The sequence below is a fragment of the Haliaeetus albicilla genome, chromosome 7 (genome assembly GCF_947461875.1).
Source record: "Haliaeetus albicilla chromosome 7, bHalAlb1.1, whole genome shotgun sequence".
Lineage (NCBI taxonomy): Eukaryota > Metazoa > Chordata > Aves > Accipitriformes > Accipitridae > Haliaeetus > Haliaeetus albicilla.
Genome location: NC_091489.1, coordinates 35972033 through 35995110, shown reverse-complemented (window position 1 = coordinate 35995110; position 23078 = coordinate 35972033). Strand labels below are relative to the sequence as shown.

Sequence of the window (23078 nt, the reverse complement as noted above, 5' to 3'; positions counted from 1 at the left end):
CCCTTATGGAAAGCACTTCCTCACCTTCACCTATTGTAAGAAAAGCAACCATTTTTCCCCATAAATACAGCACAGTTCTATACAAAATTCAGTTCTGAAAAGTACAGTAAGAACTAGTCTTAGTAGCAGGTAAAACCTAAGAAGGTGTATTTTTTAATCTTGAAGAAAATAGAGCAAAGAAGGAATACAAGCCAAATGTTTAAAAGTATGAAGATGGAAGATTTTCTCAGGTTAGCTTTTTCACTGCATCTGTACCTACAGTGCCTTCCAGAAGGAAACTTTCACTGGTGACTGGCACCCTCTCTGTGCTACAGCCAAATGAAATAATAAATAATTCTAAATATTTTGATAAGTAAAATTAAGGGACTGATGCAAACCAGCTAGAAGTATAATGAAAAATGAAGAGAAAAAAAAAGAGAAGTCTGCATCTTTAGCACATCTCTTTTGTCTGTCTCTATCAATTTAGGGTGAACTGAAAGGAGGGGTTCTGACTAGATATAAGGAAAAACCTTTTTCACCTTTAGGGCAGTCAAGAAGTGGAACACGTTGCCCAAAAGAGTCTTCCTCTTTACTTAAACTGGCAATAAGTGCCAAAACCTGACTGAAAACAGCAATTCACACTGTGGTCCTGGATAAATTACTATACAATTAGCAACACTGCAACATGAGTTTCAAAATGTTAATGCACTCCCCACCCACAGTGGTTTTCAAGACCTGACTGGATAAACCTGCCATGTGATCTCAGAGCTGACCCTGCTTTGAGCGGGATGTTGGACTAGAGACCTCCTGGGGTCCCTTATTACCTGAATTATTCTATGATGCTGTAAATGTACCCTAAGCTTGTAACTAGAATGGAGAACTGTACTACCTTTCTCTCCTCTGAATTTTTACAGATAGTGTTCTTCAGGCAGTAGTTGAGTCAAGTGAGGTTTCTGATTAAAACATTTATGGAGGTTGAGTCACAAAACTTTTTTTAATGCAACCTAAGCACCAAACTAAATAAATTCAGGATAGCTGTGAACTGAGAGAAAAAAACCCTGTAAGGAAGCCATTTGGTCATCACTGGGCTAAACTGTGAAATTAGTGCTAAGAATAGTTAACAATGGGACATAAGCATTTAATTTTTCAAATTAAGGACAAATGATAGGAATGGAAAAACCTGCATATTATCATTCCAGTTTTTAAGGGCTGTTGTCTACCCAGCCCATCCCAACTGCATCCCAACGGGACAGTAATGTTGTCTTGAATCTGAATTTGTGTGACAGAGAGAGTTCTGTAACTTCATGCCATAAAGGTGGAGTGCGTGTTAGCTGGTGCGTTGCATGAACTTCTGCGGTGTTCTGCAAAGGCAGTCTTGAGTTGATCCAGGCAGATCCTATGGCTGTCCTGCTTGGAATGTTACGGCCAAATTAAAAAAACAACATTTTTGTGTCACCTTTTTGCTATTTTTCATATTTTTAGGCACTTAGGATCGTTCTTTCTGGCTGAACCCCCTGAGTGGCCATTCAGTCTGTGAAAATCCCAATTGGTCCCTTTGGTCTCTTTAATATTTTGCTCTCAGCCTACTGATCATAGCTGTTGTAGGAGTGTGACTCCACCCTGAGGACAAGGCACTGTGAAATGGCTCCTTAGCCCCTGTTTGGTCACAGATGAGGCATGTGTATGGAGCCTCCGGGGCTCCCACAGCATCTACGAGCCAGAATTTGCTGAGGCCATTTTTTGGCTAGGTTGGACATGACAGATACTAAAACAAAGAATCAAATGCAAAGAACGATATAAGCTGCTGCTGTTTTTGTCCCAAACACAAGACTTAAACACAGCAACAGTGTTGTGTAAAAGGTGTGCTTGTTAAGGTGTGCAAGTGCATGCACCACTAAGCTATTCAGAGCAGGACGGACCTCCTTCTACATGCATATGTTGTCCAGAAGAACGGCGCCTAAGTAAGGCCCCTGAAAGCTGTGGCAGTACAAAATGATGTCACTGAATTTCAGTATTGCATGCTTTTCTCTACAGTGACAAGCTGTGATTCCTATGTGAAAACATTCTGATATTAATACCTGATTTCTTTTCGATATAGAAATGTTTTAAATGGCATTTGACAGCTAACACTCAGATTGGATTATTTATACATCACTTTGTCAGATTTACAGAAACTTTTGTCTGAATTTCCCAATGGTTTTAATTTTCAACAAAACTGTACTGGTTTGTGCTCTCTGAAAAAAAGTCTCAACCTGCTGCAGTTTTTGTAGGGCAGGGAATGGTTCCATTACAATACTGAGCATCTGATATCCACCAGACAGATTAATCAAAGCTTTGGGGAATAGGTTTTACGCTTAATCCATAGGTAGCAGTCACGAAATGCAGAAAGATGGAAAGTTTAACATGCTCTGCTTTCTCAAATTGGGCATACTTCAAACTGAGATACTTCAGAAGCGTATAGATACTGCCAATCTACTTTTCAGCAATTAACCTCATCCTGACATTCTTTAATAATTAAAGATTGACTTAAACATATAAATTAGGTTTGTTATCCCTTTCAAAAATTGCTCTTCTTTAACTTCTGGTTTCACTATATAAAATGTCCAGACATTTATTTAATTCAGTTCTTAAATTGTTGGCCTCAGTCATATCTTATAGCAGTGACTTCAGGAAGCGTTTCCTTTTCTGGGGTCCTCTGATTACACCGCCTTTCATTAAACGAAGTTCTGAACTGTGTTTCAAAGTGGGAAACAGCAGTTTTAAGTCTGCTTTCTCCAACCCCTTCTTTTTTTCTGTATGGTTTTTACCATGCTTACCTCTTTTCTCAGTTGTTAAAATCCTTCCTCGTCCCCTAACTGTTGCTTTCTCCTTCTGTGATCTGCTCCTAGTTCGCAATATTCCCCTTGAAATGGGCTGAGCAGTATTGCAAACAGCCACGCTCCTTATGAGCTGTTTGATAGGTAAGAAAATCAAGCAAGTGAACTGTTTCTGCATCAAGAACAGCCACTTGCATAGCTCCAGCTTCTCTGCTAGCTGGGGAATCCCCCAGGAAGCTTTCACAAGGGTGGAGAAAGCAGAGACAAGATCAAGACTAGTGCTCTAAAGCTGTGCTTAGGGGAAGAGGCTGAGGGTGTTCGAGGGTGTTGCTGGGTGGATCTCCTTGGCTAGTTTCTGGTTTTGGCTTTATTACATGGCTGTGCTTTCAATTTATTTCAAAGGTGCCTGGAGCCTTATAAATCTGCATACATAGTAAGGAAGAGATTCTCTTAATGGTGAATACTGAATTTGAGTGTAATCATAATGGAGAGAACATTTTGATTTAAATATATAATGAAGCAACCTTTTCATAAAAATATCTTCTAGAAATGGGGAATTTTTCCTTTTATAGGCACATAGAGCCACAGTTTCTCATAGAGGAATACTTTATCTTGGAACACACAGAAAAAAGCAGCCACCTCCCCAAAATCATGATTTTCCACATGCTGAATAATAGATTAAACCTTATTAATATATTTTCTAGATTGTTTAAATAATGGTCAAACAGTGTTTAGAATGGGAAAAACGGGTGGTTTTTCCTCCTGCACGCAGCTTTTGCAGCACACCAGTCGTATCAGGAAGATGGTTATAACTCTCTTCCAACCCAGGTTCATTTGAGCTATAATGCTCTCCTGCTTCTGCAAACCCCAGCAGCCCAAGAGGTGCTCAACCACTATGTTGTTGTTGACTTAAGCCTATCATTTTTATCTGCTTGTACAGTGCTTTCTGCACTAGGTAAAAAATACTGGGCCTAGAATTGTCGGCAATATCTTAGGATCTTGCAACAATCCTGAACTTCTTTTGTACTCCGATAACATACAAGGAGCAAGCTGGAAAGAGAATCTGTCTTGATCCTTCAAATTAAGCCAGATAAGATTGAGGAAGATCTAGGTGCAGAGTAAATACAAGCAGGATGACTTCAGATAAGAATGTGTTTTTTCTTTACTCCTGGGAAATAGGAATGACTTTTGGATTCTGCACACTTCCCTGATTTAGTTTCCAACAACTTCTGGGAGGAATAAAGTATCTTCCACAGCCTATAGGCAGATCAGTGGGTACTCCAAAGCATTGCTTATTTCTGATGTGTCTATGCACTAAATGCAACACTGCCTATTGAAATAGTACTGCTTTTAACTAGCCCTAAGTGTGACATGCAATACGTTGTTTTATCTAGTTCACCTCTATCATCTGAAAGTTATGTGGAGAACCTGTTTCTGATAAGAAAGTCCCTTGAGAACAAATTCATCTACTAAGAAAGTGCTTTAAACACTACAAGATATAAAAGTACAAGTAAGATCAGGTAATGCAGATGCAAAACAAAATAATTTCAAAACTGATGAAGAACTCGGTAACTATTTTATTTTAAGGTGCTTGACAAAGATCCTTTCTTGTTATGATGCTATCTGTATCAACTGAGATGAACCTTCTCCAAGTACTGAACTGTATTTGTTGCTTCTAAATGTGTACTTTAATTCCATTTCTTTTCTAACACAGCCCAGATACCCCAAATTCTCCACAGAGTAAGTCTAGAAAAGAAAGAGTTTGCTTTTTCCATCTTTCTGATCAAGGTAGTTTTATAAGCTAGGTCAAGTCACCTAAAATCACACTTAAATTTCTGCTCACTTTGCCATTAATTTGCCAATTCATTTCTTCTGTGTAAGTCTGTTATTAAATGTTAGCTTATTGGCAACCTCTTTAAAACCATACAGAAAATTGTTACCTGTCAAAAGTCCTCGCACTTTTCAATTCTAACTACTTCTGTTAGAACAGGCAGCTGTTACAGTATTGATAAGGATTTCTTTTTAAATTGTTAATGCTAAGAGATCTGCAGTAATTGATTGTCCATATTACTGTTTTTCTGGCATGATGGTATTTTTTCATCCCATAAGATGTCTTATTTCACCCCCTTGGATTTCTTTAACTCTTGTGAATTTTAATTATTGAAAAAGCAAACTTTGTATAAATCTTTGTATAAACACCAGTTTTATACAGCAATCTGACTTACTTAAGTTTTTCTGTTGGTGCAAGTTACAGCTGGTAGTAGAATTTAGGTGTCAATAGTATCAAAGGAGATGAGGTGATTATTTACCCGGAGGCCAGCAGAAGGCCAGTTCTCCTTTATAAAGGCCATCTTTTTGAAAGAAAAGATTCATGGGTAGACAGTAACCAATTTGAAAACTCAGGCTGAAGATTTTAGTGGTGCTGATGGACAAAAAAACCCCCCATTCCTGAAGCCATTCAGGCTTGAAATTTTAAAATCACCATATTCTCCATTGCTTTTGCTATCTATTGAGGTTTGATGGCACACATTATGACCAGTTACCTGTTAACAGAAATCCCACCCATGCAGGCATATGCATATAAAAATCCTTGAACAAGTTCTGTTTGTACTCAGGAAACTACATAGAACATCTGTTCAGGCATGGACTAAACACGCTTAAGTGCAATGTCAGATTTGCTTATATCATATCATACTGGGTCATGCATTAGACTAGAATTTTACTTCAGATTAAATTCAGCTTATAAAAGAAAGCTCAGCCATGTCTTCTCCTTTTCAGAACTGATTTAAATAGGCTTAAATGATGCCTGGATATGTCCACTCAAAGGCATGAATTTTTTTTAATCAGGAGTTAATAAAGACAAATTCAGAGCTTCCCAAAGTAAACATCTCTTCCCAAGAGATACACCTTCATACACTGAATCCTTTATCATACTATTTAAGAATTTTACTTATTTCTGTGGTTAGCCATCTATGGTCATCACCACTATCCTTGAACAATCAAGTACTATTTTTCCTACTTCCTGAAAACTAGTGTTTTGACAGTAAGAAATGCAAATAAGAAAGCCATATTAAAAAGAAAAAAACAAACCAAACACAAAACCAAACAAAAAACCCCACCCCAAACCCCCAAATAACAAATAACAAACCACCCCCTGCAGAATAGTTATGGGGCATTTTTCAGTTAGGTGAAGTTACTTATTTAAGGTATTTGGTAACAGCAACAGGTAAGGGTCTACTGAATATCTAGTTCTAAAAATGCTTAATTAAGAGATTGGGATACATTATGCCAGAAAAGGTCTAATTTACTTCTGGGCCTCAAGAACTTTTTCTTAGCACTGTATCTTACAAAAGTATGTGTAACACATGTTGTTTTCTTAGTAACTTTTTCAGCTTCAAAGTTACAGGTTTTACCATATAATTATACATAACAAAGATTAGACATTTCTCTACTTAACAACAAAACCAACTTTTAATATGATTTCAGATCAACAAATAAAAACACAAATGTGAATGAGCATAAAAGGTATTATAGAATAACTACATGTACGCTAAACTACTTCATAGCTCTGTAATTTGCAAATCCTGCTTGTATTTTTGGTAAAGTTAAAATGTAAATGAAAGAAAGTACAAGCAGGATTCTTGTGGATTAGTTCTTTCGGGTTAAATTTTGCTGTATATTGAATTACGGCAAATATTTCTCTCCAAAACTATTGCTTTCTGGCTGCTATGAAAACAAAACCTAGCAAATTAAAGATGAAAGCAGATATAACCTTTGAAATTTCATGCTTTTTATCCATGGACTTTATATGGCTGATTACCTATTCCATATATTCTTGTCACATACAGAGAGATGAGATCCTACTAGCCAAGTTCAGATCTTTCAATCTTGTGGATAGAAGCAATTTAACTTTACAACAGGTATGTGGCAAGCTTCCCTTTGATAAGAACCCTTCAGCCAAAAGGATGCTTAAATCTCATATGAATTATTACAGAACATGCATAAATGATGATGGTCCAGAAAAAAACAGCTCAAAAAGCATCACAGAAGGAAAATGAGAATAAATATTCTTTAAATATAATGAAAGAAGATGGCCAAGCTCAACTTATATGAAACCCATGAACAAAAAGTAGAAGTTCTTACTCAGTCAACACATACACAGGACAAAAGTGTTGCCATGACAAAGTGCTGTACAAGAATAGTTGACCACACCACACCACAAAATATGCAGAATGTTTAAGATGCAACCTGGTAAGGTGGACTCAAAAATTACTCTCTCATTGTGGTTTCCACCAGACCAAAAATATCTCATGAGTATGGGGTCCTATAACACTATGTTCTCATTGTCCTTGATGACAGGAAAATAGCAAGCCTAAACAACATACTGAATTAATTCAAGTAATGGTGGAGACTGGTTCACTTGGCTATAGTGCATCAGACATTTTTTCCTTAGTAAAGGACGTGCAAAGGAACATAGGCATTACTAGGTGGTACAGTGAAGAATCAAACAGACCACTTCTGTATTTGCGGGAAGCTTTGTTCTTCCTGTAGGACAATTTTGGCACACACAGAAAGGCAAAGAGAAACAGTAGCTATCGTTTTCCTTTGCCAACATGAAAAAGAAATGAAGAAAATAACAGTTCTGAACTTCAGCTCTTGCGCTAGCTTTCCAGCTTGCTAAATTAGAGTCCCATCATTGGAGATGCTCAAGAAATGTCCTGGACCTTTAAAAAGTGTGTGTCTAATGCTGAGAACCTTTAGAGATGTTCCAGGGTTAGAAAAGGTGACTCAGTAACCCAAATTTCAAAAATGAAAATAAAACACAGGTAAGAGCATTTCCATTATATACTAAGTAATCTGAAGCAGGAATCAGGTTTGAAAACAGAGAAAAACGTGTTGGTTGAGAGAAAATTACCTTGAGCAAACAACTGAAGAAAAGAGGAACACACAACCTTTCTCAGCAGGCTAAAGAACTATAATGCAGTAGTCCGGGATGAAATAACTGCAGACCTGCTCAAAGCAAACACATTGAGAACATCACTATAATTCTTTCATGGCAGCATGGGAGAAAGAATCTATCCACAAAGTGGCAAGGGTATCACTATAAAAATATCCCAGAAGGGTGCTAAAAGTAGCTGCCAGGATGCTCTCACGCTGCTGTAGCTGCTAGGGAAACCTTCTGTATCACTGCAATGCTGTAGACCACAATTGATTGACAGCAGGTATTGAAACAGGGAACAAAAGCCAGCTTGTGCTCCCACAAATCGCCTTCTAAGCTATGTGATGCTATTGAATGCAACAGATGACAGCTATCATTCCTTGTAGAGTTTACTGACTTTTAGGATGCTTGTGTCTGAGCATTTGCAACAGATACAGGGAATTCCTTGAAGGGATAAATAAATACTCCGTGCCTTTTAATGGGGTGCCAAGTATACTGGGATGCCCAGTCAGGATCAGACATAAGCACATTCTTCCCCTTTGCTATCTGGTATTATTCCTGATTGCATTACAAAAAAGACCTCCAGCTTAGAGAGTGAAATTCTGAAGAAGGACAGATGGCTGGAGGTTTGGACTTTCTTCAGGCCATGTGCCTTCTGAATACATTTGCTATGTTTTGCTTGTGAAAACATCAGCCTCCTCAGAGCTACTAAGCAAACAGGCTTTACAATCAACAAATCAAACCCAAAAGTATGACAGTCGATGTGACTACTGTATGATCCCATTTTTCTTGAATAAGAAGCCATGAGAACTGCTAATGAGTTTACTTAAACTTGGAAGTCTAGTGCTTGCCTGCATAATTGCAATTCAAGAAGCTAAGGTAAATACAACTTTCGGAAGCTTGCCTGAATCTAGGGTACTTAGCACGATTAGCATATGGTATGAATCTTTAGCTGCAACGTACTGAGCATATTCCTGCAGGGGTCGGAATAATGGAAAAGCAGTAAGTCTAAAGGAAGTAAAGCAGCTGCTAGTATTTATGCTTGTGATGGATGTTCACAGTAAAATGGTCAGACAGAACAGAGAATGTCTATCCAAGGTCTTGACATGACACTCACAGCTGTGCAAATAGCACAGATGGGAAGATGATTCAGAGTGGCTAAATTTTGAAAATGCCCAAACCCAGGCCCTCAGACCCTCAAAATAAGATGGTTTTTTTGTGACCTCTCCCCTGGTCCCTCAAGGCTATTAAAGAGATTCTCCAGAAAGGGCTCTTTGCAGCAAAATGCAGCAGTTTCACAGATTAACAGCTTGAACAATTGGTTCAGGATGGGCTGATGAAAGATGATCTCTGCATGATGTACCCAAATGTACAAGAAATTAATTGGTGTCTATGAACACTCAGTATAAATAGCTGTGAAAATGTCAGCTTGTATCCTTCTGTGGATTCTCTTAGACCTGCAAAATTCCTACGGCTTTTCCAAGTAATTAGTATTCAAATGGCATGTATAACCAAGTCAGTCTCTTAGGGTGGCTACTGCTGGCAGCAAGTATTCTCCACTTTCTGAAGTACTGTAGCAAACATATGTACATATGAACTGTGTCTGAGTAAGCACTTTGATGAACTAATGGCATCCTAAACCAGATAACTAGACCTTATTTTTCCCTACAACAGCCTCTCTCCTCACCCTATCCTCAGACTAAACAGGTCTTATGTTGTTGAGAGGAACAACTCTGGAATTAAACTTGTCACAACTCAGGCTCTTTTAAAAGTACTCCTTAAATACAGGAAGTGGGAAAACTTGGGATGGTGCAGTATTTTACAGAAGGCTCTCCAAAACATTTCTGGGGCCAGCCTAAGAAGCTATTAAAAGGTATATTTTAGCTTATGTCTATATTAGCAAGTAGTGTGAACCCATAGAAGCAGATCAGAAGCTGGTGCAGAGGCTCCCATGTCCCAGTATGTGCATTTCTGAGGGTCTCCAGGCTCCCTCCAGTCTGATCCTGGAGCCTGAATGCTTGTTAGTGGTTGTGGCATATTAGCGGTACTCCTGCAGTGCCTTTCAGGTTTAGTTTCTTCTGAATGGGATCTGGTTTGCATGTTCCAAGACCGCTCAGTGAGGCAAATCAAAGTGTGCTAAGTGGAGCTCATTAGGAGGTGCATTTCAGAAGTGCAGTCTGCACCCCAGCCAAAATGTCAATGAAGAGCACCCTGCCAGAGGCACACCCCGACTTTCCAACCTGAACTAGTTCTGCAAAGGGCCAGGCTGAGTGCACCTGCACTTATCCGATTTTTAATCTCCTTTATATGCAAGTTGCACATCCCTGACATATATACATATAATATAAAGTGATTTCTGTACAGAAAACAAACCATCACAAACTGCTCCCCCTTGTCCCTCCCTCCTATAAAGAAAAAAAAAAGTAATCTAGAGATGCAAAATCTAGGCTTATTTGACTTACTTACACCATGTTAAATTCTTGAGGCAAAAAGCGACACTGAGTATGGTAAGTTACTTTGAAAAGTACTGGAAAACTTCACAAAAAAACCCCTAACCCCTACCAATAGAGATCCCTAAAATGATTTTGCAGGGGAAAAATAACCACAGCACAGAAAAGAAGTTCATTCATTTCCTCCTCCCACAGAGAAGAAAAAAAAGTAACCAATGTCCACCAAGTCAAGGCAGAACTCTCTGGAAAAATGTGTCTCTTCCATATAAGCAAGCATTGATATTTTTTATTACAATCTGTCTCCTCCCGCCCCCCGCCCCCCCCCCCCCCCCCCCCGTATTTTACAGTCACAGCAGCACAAAGGGTTATAAAGAAACTGGAGAAATGCAGGAAGCTAATCTATCTGAGGAGCAAAAAAGTTTGCTTACTTTAGTGCTTCTACTGCCAGTATGATAGGAAGGCAAGAAAAAAAAGTTCCTTTCCCTTCTTAAGTTTACAAGTTATTTGGTACCTTTGCTTGGTCTTTTTTTTCATTTAAGTGTCATTAAAATTCTAGGAAAAGCTAGTAGTTTCTTGCAGACTAGATTTGACAAAATTGAATTAATTGGGTGATTTTCTTTTGACTTCAATAGGAGCAGACTCAAATCACAGAGAGCCCTAACACCACAGTAGAAAATACAATTGAGTCTTGTATGCAGGCAACAGAATGCAGCTATTTATGTTTTTTATCAGGCAAAAAGTATCTGTGAGTATTAGCTAACTCAGTAATTTACTTAAAAATACTTCTTATTCTGTTTTTTGCTTTTCCCAGTCTGAGTGATACTCTCACAACGACAGGTCAGAACATCTCAGTGGCTTCCTGAAAGTGCTGGCAGGTGCCACACATGGGAATCTACCTTAGTGACCAGTTCAGCAGCCCTTTGAGTTAAAGGCAAATTAAGAAGTGACAGTGAATTGAGTATACAGAGGTGGGAAGAGGGAGGATTAGTTAAGGTCATAAACTCAGAATTTAAGATACAGTTAAAGTGTTTTAAGTTAAAGCACAAAACTCCATGCTCTGTACATATTCTACACAAGAGATCTTTCTCCAGAATAACCTCCCGTCATCTCTTCATCAGTTTTGGGGCTTCCTAGCACTTACTGCTCACGTACAGCATCTTAAGAACTTCCCAATTTTTGCTACCCACACTTCTAACATCAACACAATTATACAAGAACTTGTTTCTGACTACTAGTAGTTATAAAAAATTATGTATATCATAGGAAACTGCAGTCATTTCCATGGAGTTGTCTTCTGCAAGGCAGTGTGCTTTGCTATCAACCTGCCACCTGTGCTATTCACGTGCTACATGGTCTCTAATAAATAAGAGCATGCATTGCAGACAGAAAACTCTCAATGCTGATAAGTATCATACTTGTCACTTGTTTTCTTCAGGTCAGAAGTTAAGAAGGTATTAAGTATCTTTGTAACTCAGGCATATGGCCATGTTTTGGTAGATTAAGTGCAGAGAATCATACGCCTCTCAAGGTTTCTCATTCCTGTCAACAGAAATAGGATCTGGCCACACTACACCATGCTTTACCTAATGATGAAGCTCAGCACATCACTGAAGCCTCTTAAAGTCCAACAGAGCTAGTGTCATTTATGCATGTTTATTCCAAGCACAGAAAGCAACACAAGTGTGCTTGGCCTATCATATACTCACTATTCAATGTTTAAAAAGGGAGTGGATATTTGTATGAAAACAGAAGGCCCCTCATACTCTAGTATGATGTCAGTAATACAGCTCCTCAGAGCATGTTATTGTTTTAAGCAGAGGTCTCCACACTTTCACATTGGCTATAAAATACTTAGTGCTGCTGGACTGGAAGGAAAATGTCATACATCTGCAAACAATTAGAAGGAGCTGGACTTCATATTTGATTTACTAAACAATAAAACAAGCTTAAGTGTGACTATATGTGTAAGTTACACTCCCTAGGAGCCTCAAGCAGTTATCATAGCAAAGTCTTTTAACCATAATTAAATAAATCCACAGTGGGACCATTGCTGATCAAGATTATCTTTTATAAGATATTTTCAGCAGCAAAAAGCATGAAGATCATGAAGTTGAATGCATGCTTTAAGTGCTCCAAAAGTCTTTTATCCTTTCTTTCAAGCACTGTCCACTACCCTTTTTCCAGCTGGAATTCATTCAGTACAATACATTTCAACTTTTAAACACTAATATTTCCATGCTTTCTGCATTTAGATTGAAATTTTGGCATGAAGAAATTAGTAGCAAAACTTGATTCAGTCAAGCCCAAGATTTCACCATAGTTTGGGTCTGCTAGTTAAACAGCTCTGGTACTATAACAACAGTTAGTTGTTGTTATAAATTAGCCAAAGATTTGTGAATTGAATATAAATATTTAGTTGCAAGTTTCAGGAAGCCAGAGCATGGAACAAAGTAATAGTAATATATCACCACCAATCTTCTCCTCAACAAAACAAAAACGTCAACCAGTTGTCAGTCTGTAAGTTAACCCTAACTCTCAACTGTTATTTGGAATATAAGGTATTGGTACTACACGCTGTTAAACTTTCCTATGCTATCCCCAATTTATACACCTAAAGCCATTGTAGCAAAAGTGATGTTCATGTTTGGAGTCTTCTAGCATTACTTGCATTCTTTTATCAAACAAAAACGTTGTCACAGGCTAAAGTTGAAGCGGTTTATTGCAGTTCACCAGTGAAGATGAGTGCCAGCCACAGTAACACAACATCACCTGAAGGAGGGAGTGCCGGATCAAACATAGGAGTCTGGTATTCTGTTCCTGGTTCTGCTGCTGCTTTGCTAAGTTAAACTAAGGAAAAAATAATTTGCCATCCTTGACATTGATTTTCCCTTGATAACCCTAAGTGAACGCTCAGGGTTGAGGGGATCATGGTACTGACCTCCTGTGGTAGGTTCTTTACTTGCTGTTCTTGAATTAGAGTGACAGAAATGTTGAGAATTAGCAGATAAGCCAGAAATGCAACTCTGAGGCTTTGCCTACAAAAATAACTTACCCAGTCTCCATGATGATTACTATGCTTCAGAATGACAGGGAATTTACTTACTAGTGATAAATAATGTTCTGTATACATGAATACCAGGGAGAAAGGAACTACCACTGTATATTACAGCTTGCCTTGATTATAGTCACTCAAGTGCTATTTTATATGATTATACTCTTATGGGCCACAAAGTGGAAAAGATGAAACATGGGGTTAAGTTTTGCCCTCTGTTTGCACGGGTATCTCACTAATGTGCTTGAAAATCAAGTTTGTGAACAAGGAGTAGAATATGTTTTTATGAAAGAAAACAAAACAGTGGATGAAACGTTTGTTACTTCAGCAAATATAAGAGTAAACTATTTATATGAAATAATAAATGAAACAGTCTTAGTTTACAGTAGTGCTTGTGAGTCTGGTTCCCGAATGCATACAATTAACATTGCTAATACCCTGAGAATTTTGGCACTGCATGTGGTGTATGTACACTGAGATGAAAGCTCTTCATTGCCATAGTTTCAAAGACTGGCTAGACTATGACTGGAAGTGAGCTGGCAGGGTCTGTGTAGAACTACTTCCATAGAGATCAGAAGAGCACAAGCTGTTCAGATGTTTGGTTCCTACTAGTTGAGAAATATTCCTCATACATAATAAAAACACCATATTCTTCCCCATTGCAATCTGGTCTAAACACAAGTTCACATGGTGGTTATTTTTTGTTCCATTCAGCATTCACTTACTGTAAAATACATAGTTTTGCAAATCTTGAGAAATTGTCTATAATATGACTTGCTGTGTTGCCTACTTTTTTCAAAGCACTGCCTCTCCTGGACATACTTAATACAAAACAAAATGTTTGACTAAAGTTGCTTACTTGCATTAAGGGTGCGGGTTTTTTTTGAGGATCTACAGACAACAGAATTAGTTCTACTTGTTAGCCTGAACTAGATGGAACAGACTGTAAGGCTGCAACAAACTGCAAGTTCTGTTACCTTGAACAATAACAACATGCATGTATTTTATTTATTATATCTTAAGTGTGTACATGTCCAGTTTAATGGTGCAACAATATATTCTAGTAAATGCAAGAGTTATAGGCTTTTTTCATTTTTTTCATTTTCCAGGTATTAGATTTGTTATCACATACACTCCAATTATACTGAAAGCAAAACATACAGCAGCTTGCTTACCTTGGCACACATTGTGATCACTTTGCTCATACCCAGCTGCACACTGAATTTGATGAGTTGGGTTTGGAGGGGCACGGTGAGGATCTGCTGGAGTCCGTCGAATGACGTTGTTTCGACCACTAGTGGATTCGGCTGCTGCTTCTTCTCGCTCATTTACAATAATTTGCGCTGTTCTAGGTAGACAGAGGTATCCTCCATAGTGGTTAACACATTTCATCCCACCTTTACATGCATCTGGGACTATTTCACATTCATCAATATCTGTGGTTAGCAACAACACAAGTCATGCTTTTAAAAGTCGAACCTTCTGCAACAGCCATTAATACAAGTAACACAATGAGACATGCAAGCACACCTCCTTGTCCAAAACGGGGGTGTGTAATGACAATACTTAAAGAATACCAGTGGCAAGTCCATCTTTGAAAATTGCTTACTGTACCTTTGCACCGTTGCCTAACAGGATCCCATTCATAGCCATCTGTACATTGCTATAGAGGAAAAAAAAAAAATTAAATGTTAGGCTACTCAGGATTGGAAAAATAATCAAGCATATTTCAATGAACTCAAAAGTTTGACATTAAGGGAAATGCAACGTTTGCATACCTTCATAAGCTAGAAAAATGGCTATTGGTTCAGCATTGCTGCGCAGGAACAACAGCGAGTGTATATAAAGACAGCCTCTATCTCAGGAAGTTCCTAAGATACCATTTATTGCCAGTAGGTAGGTTTTACTGGGGCTGGGGAACAAAGTGAGGAAAGCAGCACTTTCTCCTTGCCTTGTTCCTATATACCGTTTTAAAGCATCTGTCATTGGCTGAATCCTGGAATAGATGAACCTTTGGATTGACTCAGCTGACCAGTATGAAAATCTTCTTATGAAAAACAAGCAAGTTTTCCTGAATTTTGGTCTTGTTCACTGCCTTCCAACAGGTGAACATCTTTCATTCCTGGGGCCGGTTTGCCAGAGGGGCTAATGGGCCTCTATGCCCCTGTACTTCATCCTCTCTCCCATTAGCACTCTAGCAATGGGGAAGGATCCCATGACAGCTGGAAATTCGTTCACATGCTTTTTAAAATCACATGATTCCAGGAACTGCAGTCTAGGAAGAACAATTTATATTGTGAGACATACAATAATCAGTTATGAGTTTATAACAGTGGGACTACTTATAGAATTAAGACTTAGCAAAATTCAGAGACTGTACTCCGCAACTATTCATATCAGTGCAGACGAGTAAGTTCAGGAAGAATTTTAAATATTCTGCCCTGCAGTTAGACAGACATCTTCATTATTACTCTGCCCCAAAACATTAAACTGTCTAGAGGGCAGTAATTTTAATCACAGGTGACAGTTACAGAAACTGATTTGCAGAGTATCACAATGCTACCAACTACAGTGGACACATTTAAAATATCAATGAATCAATTGAGCTGTACTATGTAGGTACATATGCATCCTATGCTGCTTAGGATATTGCTTTAATGGCCCTACAGAAAAAAAGAATTGAGTTGGCTAATGCAATTAGTCACAGTCAAGCAAGCTAAAGCTTGTTGCAACTCCTCTGCTGCAGAGGAACTATGCAAGCGACAAATTTGACCTTCCAATGCCTAGATCCACTTGTTCCATGTACTATCCTCAAGTTATTTTGAGGAACTTGTTACTAACAGACACTGATGCAGCAATAGGATTGAAAATATATTCTTCATTTGCAGGTGACACCAGCAATCTGTCAAATGTGGCAGCAAGTTGTAACTTTGGAGGCTTTTTCTTCCAAAGGGGTAAGTGGACAGTAAACTGTATTACAGTTCTCAATCTCTAAAGGAATGACTACATGCTGAGTTGACAACACCAAAGTTACTGTAGCTATGAAAACGCAAACCCAAAGGAAAACAGCTAATTCGTGCATTTACTGAATCACCCAATTCCTGTTAATGCACAACAGAAGTACTGTCTATTTAACTGTACGGAGCCAAGTCCATCTATTACTGCAGCTGAAGGGACTTTTAGAATAGAAAAGGATTTGGCCCTAAATGAATACAATGTACGCATGAGAAACAGTAGCATCCTAAGAGTAAAATTTCAAAAGCTAAGTTTTTTTTGTTAAGTAGTTTTACATGATTAGAGTCTAATGATCATTGAAGCACCTAAATGCTAAGACCTCTTCAAAAATGGAGTATAGGAAGCCAAGTCATATATGCATGCTAGAAATTTTCCATTGGTATAAACAGAACTATGCAGGCTTATCAGAAAAGGCTACTTAATTTTTTAAAAAGAACATGTAATAAATGCAGAAAAGGAGGGGGGATAGGATCCCTATGTTAGTCTGGATTTTCAAAAGGTACTTAGATCTTCAGTTTCCACTTATATGTAGGGACTTAAAAAAAAAAAAAAAATAAAATCACAAAAGCCTCTAAACAGAAGTACCCTCAACCTTCAAAAATCTATTGCTTCTAAAGCCCAGTGTTAAACTGTTTTATGACTGACTTCCTGATGCTCACTGGAGGCTTCTTTGAGCCCCGTCTTCTACAATAAGGTCCAACTCTGCAATATTTACTCACTTGAGCCATCCCACTGACTTCAGTGGGATTACTTGTATAAGACACAATCTCAGTCTTTGGCTGTGGTTCTCTAACTTTTTGCATGTGTGCAGAATTTTCTGCTTGTGTGGCATTGCACTAATGTCTGTACACATATTCAGAGGTCCACCCATATGAAGCAAGTTGCAGGGATTACAACTGTAATCAGATGTGAAAATGTGGGTTTTTCCCCAGCCCAAGCCGATGTAATTGCCACTCCTTCTATGACATGCATTATGCAAGCCAAAGACTGAACACAAGCAGATTAAAAAAAGCCTTACAAAAAAGGCTTTAAATCTCTTACCCTATCACTTGGTTACAAGCAGAACCTCTTTCCAGTATTCTTGTACAATTTTATCAAGCCATGCAAAACCACTGCTCAAAACCAGCTCAGAAACCAACAGTCCTATCATCACTCCAGGACTAAGATGCTTCATTAAGAGCACCGAATTTTGCAGTACTTACATTTTGTTAAAAACAGCTTGAAATACCCAAAGGAAAACACAAAAGAATGTTTGACCTAATTATCTGTCAAAGTCCATATCTTTCAAATGAAGGTCCTAGGGACCCTGTCTTTATGAAAATGGATTAAAAAAAATATTAAAACCTCATAATTTTGTTCAGTTCATCAAGCTCAGTACATAGATAAGCTTTTCAGAACAGGCAGTTGTAGCCTATTTTGCTCAATCTTTTCAACTTTAAAACACTGTTTCAGTGCAGTAACAGCTTTACGGTTAACGTTCGAACGCAAAGAACTTTGTATTGCATGCTATACATCGGCAAGAAATTTGGTTTTTCTTAAATGTCATTTAGAAAAGAATCCCTGCAAAGCAGTAATTACCTCGAACTCTATTAAACCTTACCGTGTACGTTATGGTTTCCTCAGTTTCCTGCGAATGTACTGTAATAAGAATGAGACCAGCCAAGAACATAGCTGTCAACATCGTGAACCTTGAAAGAAAGAAAAACAAATAAAGTGGGAATATTTTTAGCGCTCTCCTTGGCCGGGGGACGCAGGCAGCACCTCCGGGACCGGCTCCGGGACCGGCTGTGAGCGCCCGCCCAGCCTCTACCTGGGTGAAGCGGCCGGGACGCTGCCCCTTTTCTCCTGCAAGAAGAGGGTGAGGTTTGGCTGTGCTTCCAGCCCGGTGTATTTTAGCCAGCTGGGGAGGGGAGGGGGCGGAAATAATCAGAAGTAAATGGAGTTTAAAATAACACAGCACTTAATGCCACACTGAACTACAAGCGGCGCGCTCCAGCGCGGCGCTGGGCGAGGGGCAGGCGGTGTCACCGCCCTGCCATCCCACGTTTTGGGGTGGCAAAGCGATTTTTAGGTAAAAGCTCACCGTCCGCCGGGAAAGCGGCCGGGGGAGAAGGCGGGGGACGACGACGACGACACCGGGCAGGGACGCGCTGCGGGACCCACCTCCCCGCGGGGAGACGATCGCCGCCCAGCCGAGCTGCGCGGCCGCACCAGCGGCTCCCGCCGGGCACCTGCTGGGCTCGGCCCGGGGCCGCCCTACCCTGCCCTGCCCCGCAAACCCGCTCCGGGGAGCGGCGAGGCGCACAGCCCCCCGGCACTGCCCGCTCCTACCTGCGGCGGGGCCGCTGCGGGCGGCGGCGGTCGCTGCTCCCGGCGGCGCGTAACCGCGGCGGCTCGGCCCCGTCCGCCCGTCTGTCCGTCCGCTGGCTCCGCGGCGGTGCCGGCGCCCGCTCACTCTCCTTCCCCCCCTCCCCGCGGGCCTTCGGTCCCGGCTCCTACCGGAGTCCCCGGGCTCCCCCTACCGGCCCCGCGGGGCCGGAGCCCTTGGGCGGGGCGGGGCGAGGCGGGGGACGGCCCGGCCCGGCCCGGCCGTTCGCCGCTCCCCGCTCCCCGCGCCCGCCCGCCGCCGGCCCGGGGCGCCGCCGCGGCCGCCATGTTGGGTCTGTCAGGGGAGGGGGCGGCGGGCCCGAGGGCAGCCGTGGGCAGAGCCGCCGGAGGCGTGTTGCGGGGAAGGGACGTGGGTCCCTCCCGCCATCCCTGCCCGGGGAAGCTGCGAGGGGAGGGCTGCGGAATCCCGCCGGAGCCGCTGCCTCACGCCGGTGCCCGGTGCCGCACGCAGTTGGGTGCCCCAGCGAGGGCGGCCGGCGCTGTCGCGGTTGGGATCCGCTTAAAAAAGCGCAGGGCGGCCATCGTGTTGGGGAGCGTGGTGGGCCGCGCACGGCAGGCTGCGAGGCTTGGCAGCTGCCGACGAGCCCCACGAGGCGGAGGTGGGAAGGAGGGAAACGATGCGGCACTTGCAGATTTACCTTATGCAGGGTGTAGTAGGCCTGTAGTAGCCCTACTGCATACAGTGTAGCATACGGTATGGTTGCCCTGTTGTGCGAAGTAGGGCTGCGATCCCAGGAGCGATGAGGTGTGCTGGCTGTCTTGCTCCGTGACAGATGAGCTTCACCATCTTCTTACCCGAGCTTTTGATGAACCGGCTCAGGCTGGATGCTGGGCTTGCTCCTTGGAGCATGTTCTTTGAAAACCCGTGTATAAATACATGTTTAATTTGAGCTGAGTTGTGACTTCGCAAGCAGTAGTATGGAGTGTTTATCTGGCTAGGCAAGCTATTTGAAATTTAAAATAGCAAGACTGACGTGTTTTCCCGCCCATTCTGAATTCAGTAAACGTAAACCGCAAGGGGTCCTTCATGGGGGAATGCCTGTTCCTTTAGAGTCCATGTAAGTGTCATAAGCAACCATTACTTTTAAGAGCTGTTTCTGTATATGAAATGCCGTTATTTCCTTACTGAGTGGGAAAGTTACTGGACTGAAAGGAGGATGAGGATGCGTTACAGAGGTTTAGAAGCTGTCGTAGGTGGCACAGTTATGGTGAGGAGCCGTGTGCCAAGGAACTCTTTCTACAGAGGGATAAGCTGGATCTTTATTTAGGTCCCCAATTTTGCTTCTGAGGGCACTGAGCTGTAGTAGTATGGCTCTATCCCTGTAGTTGAACGTGAGGGCTTTAATTTTAAAAAAAGTTTTAAACTCCTTAATGTTGACCACAAAGGGCCTGTAGAACTTGAGATCTGAAAAAATGTCATACTAGGTTGTAGACCTCTGGCACTGGTGGCCTGGAGAATAGCTTTCCTATATAATCCCCTAAATTCTTAACATTAAATTATATTTGATCTTATGTAAAACATCAGTTCTTTTTTTTTTTTGGATGGCCATACACTACACATTAATTTTGTCTCTGGACCAAATAACTTCTTTTCTTACCTGTTTTAGAAACGGCCAAGCTGGTAGTTTCAGAATACTTTTAGCTGTAACCGTGTTAACAGGATGTTACCTATTTTTTTTTTTTTTTTTTAGGTAGTTATGAGAGAAGACAGGATTTTTCTACTTTCACTTACAGGTAAGTGGGACTCCTAAAATGTAGGACTTACAGTCCACACACCTCACTGGTAATTAATGTACAGAAGCAACAACATAGCGTAATAGAGAAAATTTAGGTTGACTACATTTTTAGGACATTTTGCAGGTACTTTCATATGCCAGCCTCTTTAACAAGCTATCTTTTGATGCTTAGTCTCTTGCTGCAAAAAGGATTCCCTTAAAGCCTGTATGCCATTTTTTAGAAATATAGCTTCAAAGTGTTAGATTGACTCTAAGTTATTGACTTGTTTTAGTGTAAACTGGGTTCATATTTGTGACATGCCCTCTAACATATTTTGAAATTTTACTGTTTCATGCTTACAGAAAGCAGTACAGACATTTCTAATAATCTCATGAATGCAACATAGTAACATCAGTTACTTATATCTGCTGGCAACAACACTTCAGTGAGTTTTGAGTTCATTGTCATATCTGCCATGCAAAGAGAACTGAATGTAACTTGTTGGATTCTGGATTAAGTAAAAATTTAAAAAAGTTTTGTCTTAATCTACCACCTAGGGAAACAGGTGGTATCTGTATCACAGAACTGCAGTTGGTTGTTTTTACTCTAGAAAAAGCGAAGCAGAGAATAACAGAAACGTCATTTTGGAGGATATATGAATGCTGGCTGAGTATAGATCCTATACTTGGCTTCAGACAGTGTTATACGTTTGCTGAAATACCATATTCTGCCAAGGATAGTTCTCGATCCTTTAAATGGAGGTAGTAGACTCAGTTCATGATTTTGTAGTTCAGATATTTCCTACTGAGACAACTGGAAATTTGCCTCATGTAGGATAGCAGGATTTAGACCCTTGGAAATGTTAAGGAGTGTGAGGGATGTGAATGAGCTGCTCAGCAGTAAAACAACTTATTTACATGTCTGAAATGTCTGAAGACGTCATGTAAGAAGTGGTCAAACCATCCATTCTTTCTTGCTCACCATGCAACATGGCATTGCTGAGGCCAATCCCTTACAACAGTTGCTGACAGTGCTTCCTGTTGAAGCAGTCCTGCGAGGCTGGCCCCTAAGTATTTGCTTTTGGCTCCTCCTGGAAATGGTGCATTCTATTCCCTACTGCTTTAGTGAACTCTTTGTCACATCTCAGCTTTTGCTTTCTTTAAAAAACAACAGTTTTCATACATTCTTTAACTCGAATGTGTTTATGACTTAAAAATTGTCATTTTTTTCTTCCTGGCAGGACTTGTTACTACCCCCCATTGTCCTCAAAAACCCAAGGATAGGTAGGCTGAAGGAAGACTGTGTGTGGTTAAAATGTCACTGCACTCCAACTAATTCTGGCTGCTAGAATTGTCCCTGGGGGCAATAGACAGCTGGACATAATTTAGAGCAGGCTGAGATTGATACTAGAGGCTAGCCCGAAAATGAGGAAAACAAAATTGCAGTTTAATCTCTTCTACTCCCAGATCTGATCCCCTTTTCCTGTTTCAAACATAGCTCACTAGAACAGAAAATCAAGCACAAAGCGAATTTAAGCAACTTGTATTTGTCAGCTCAGGGGACTATCAGTGTCAATTTAAGATGATTTCTTTTCCCAAGCATGTCATATCAAGTAACACTGGAGTTGTCTAAAGTAAGAGCTGGAATGGTAGAGATGTTATTTTCATGTTGGACTCACAGGAATTTTAGAACATAAATTATTTTGATAACATGGCAGGCTGCCTTTCTGCCACACTGCCTGCAAATGTCAAAATTTTTTCCATGTTTCAACTTGGAAATGACATAGTGTTGGTGAAGGATAAATTGTAAAGAATTATATGTCTGACTTTATTGCTGATTAAATATGACAAATGTTGAACTTTTATTTGAGGTAAGATTTTACAAGTTTATTTATCTTCAAGGGAGGTGTTGTCAACATACTGCATGTGGCGTGAGGTGTGACTTTACTGTAAACTTAATTTGAAGAACTGTTTTAGCAAACTACTCTCATATTTCATAGAAAGCTAACAGTGAGAGGTAAAAATGTGTCATATCAGTTTCTGATAATAGATGTTGAAATTACAAAAAGTTAATAACAACCCAAATGTCAGTAGCAAAGGACAAAGAACACATTCTCTCCTTCTTAAGCCTCTCATTAAAACTAATTGTATATTTATTGTTGTTGTTTGCTGCTTTGTATTACAGTAGAGTACATAGGTGACAGATGATACATGTAATTAGAGAAAACTCCTGCCCCATAATTCTTGCAATTTGGCGAGGAAACAAGCATGAGAGTTGGATTAGAAAATCTAGTAGCCTAGAATTTCAGCCTTTATTTTGCTAAAATTATCTCCTCTATGAGAGATCTTGCATGAGTTTTGTTGTGCTGAGGCCTTTGGCTAACTTAGGCTAACCTGTGATTTCATTTCTAAATGTCTAACAATGCTCTGAGGATATTAAAGTATAATGTTATTGCCATTTTTTTATTTTAACTTTTAGTAAAGATCAAGCATGTGGTTTGCATGCGATTTATCAAGCATGCAGTTTGCTTTTCTTCTGCAGTTTATGGGGATGTGATCTTACAGTCTGTATGTTTCTGTAAACTCCAGCAGAAATTTGAATGCCCAGAGAATGTGGTAATTGTATTCTCACCAGAGTCCTTTAACAGTAAAAGAAAATGTGAGTGAGAGAGAGCGAGTGAATGAGAAAGGCATCTCCCCAGAGGCTGGCTGTCTTTTCCATTG

The 23078-nt window shown here is 40.3% G+C and overlaps 1 protein-coding gene across 2 annotated transcripts in view; it reads right to left on the bottom strand.

Moving 5' to 3' along the window:
• Positions 1-18744, bottom strand: part of EFEMP1 (EGF containing fibulin extracellular matrix protein 1) — a 49835-nt gene extending 31091 nt beyond the window's left edge. Inside the window, exons 1-4 of one of the 2 annotated variants that reach the window (XM_069787663.1) lie at positions 18583-18744; positions 17852-17939; positions 14851-14899; positions 14412-14672 (exon numbers count right to left, since the gene is read on the bottom strand). In XM_069787663.1, the coding sequence (XP_069643764.1) occupies positions 14412-14672; positions 14851-14899; positions 17852-17932 (391 nt within the window). In that variant the 5' untranslated portion in view covers positions 17933-17939; positions 18583-18744. Of the gene's footprint in view, positions 1-14411; positions 14673-14850; positions 14900-17851; positions 17940-18061; positions 18289-18582 lie in introns of those variants that run through there. The other variant, XM_069787664.1, reaches the window with a different exon arrangement.
• Positions 18745-23078: the final 4334 nt, after the last annotated feature.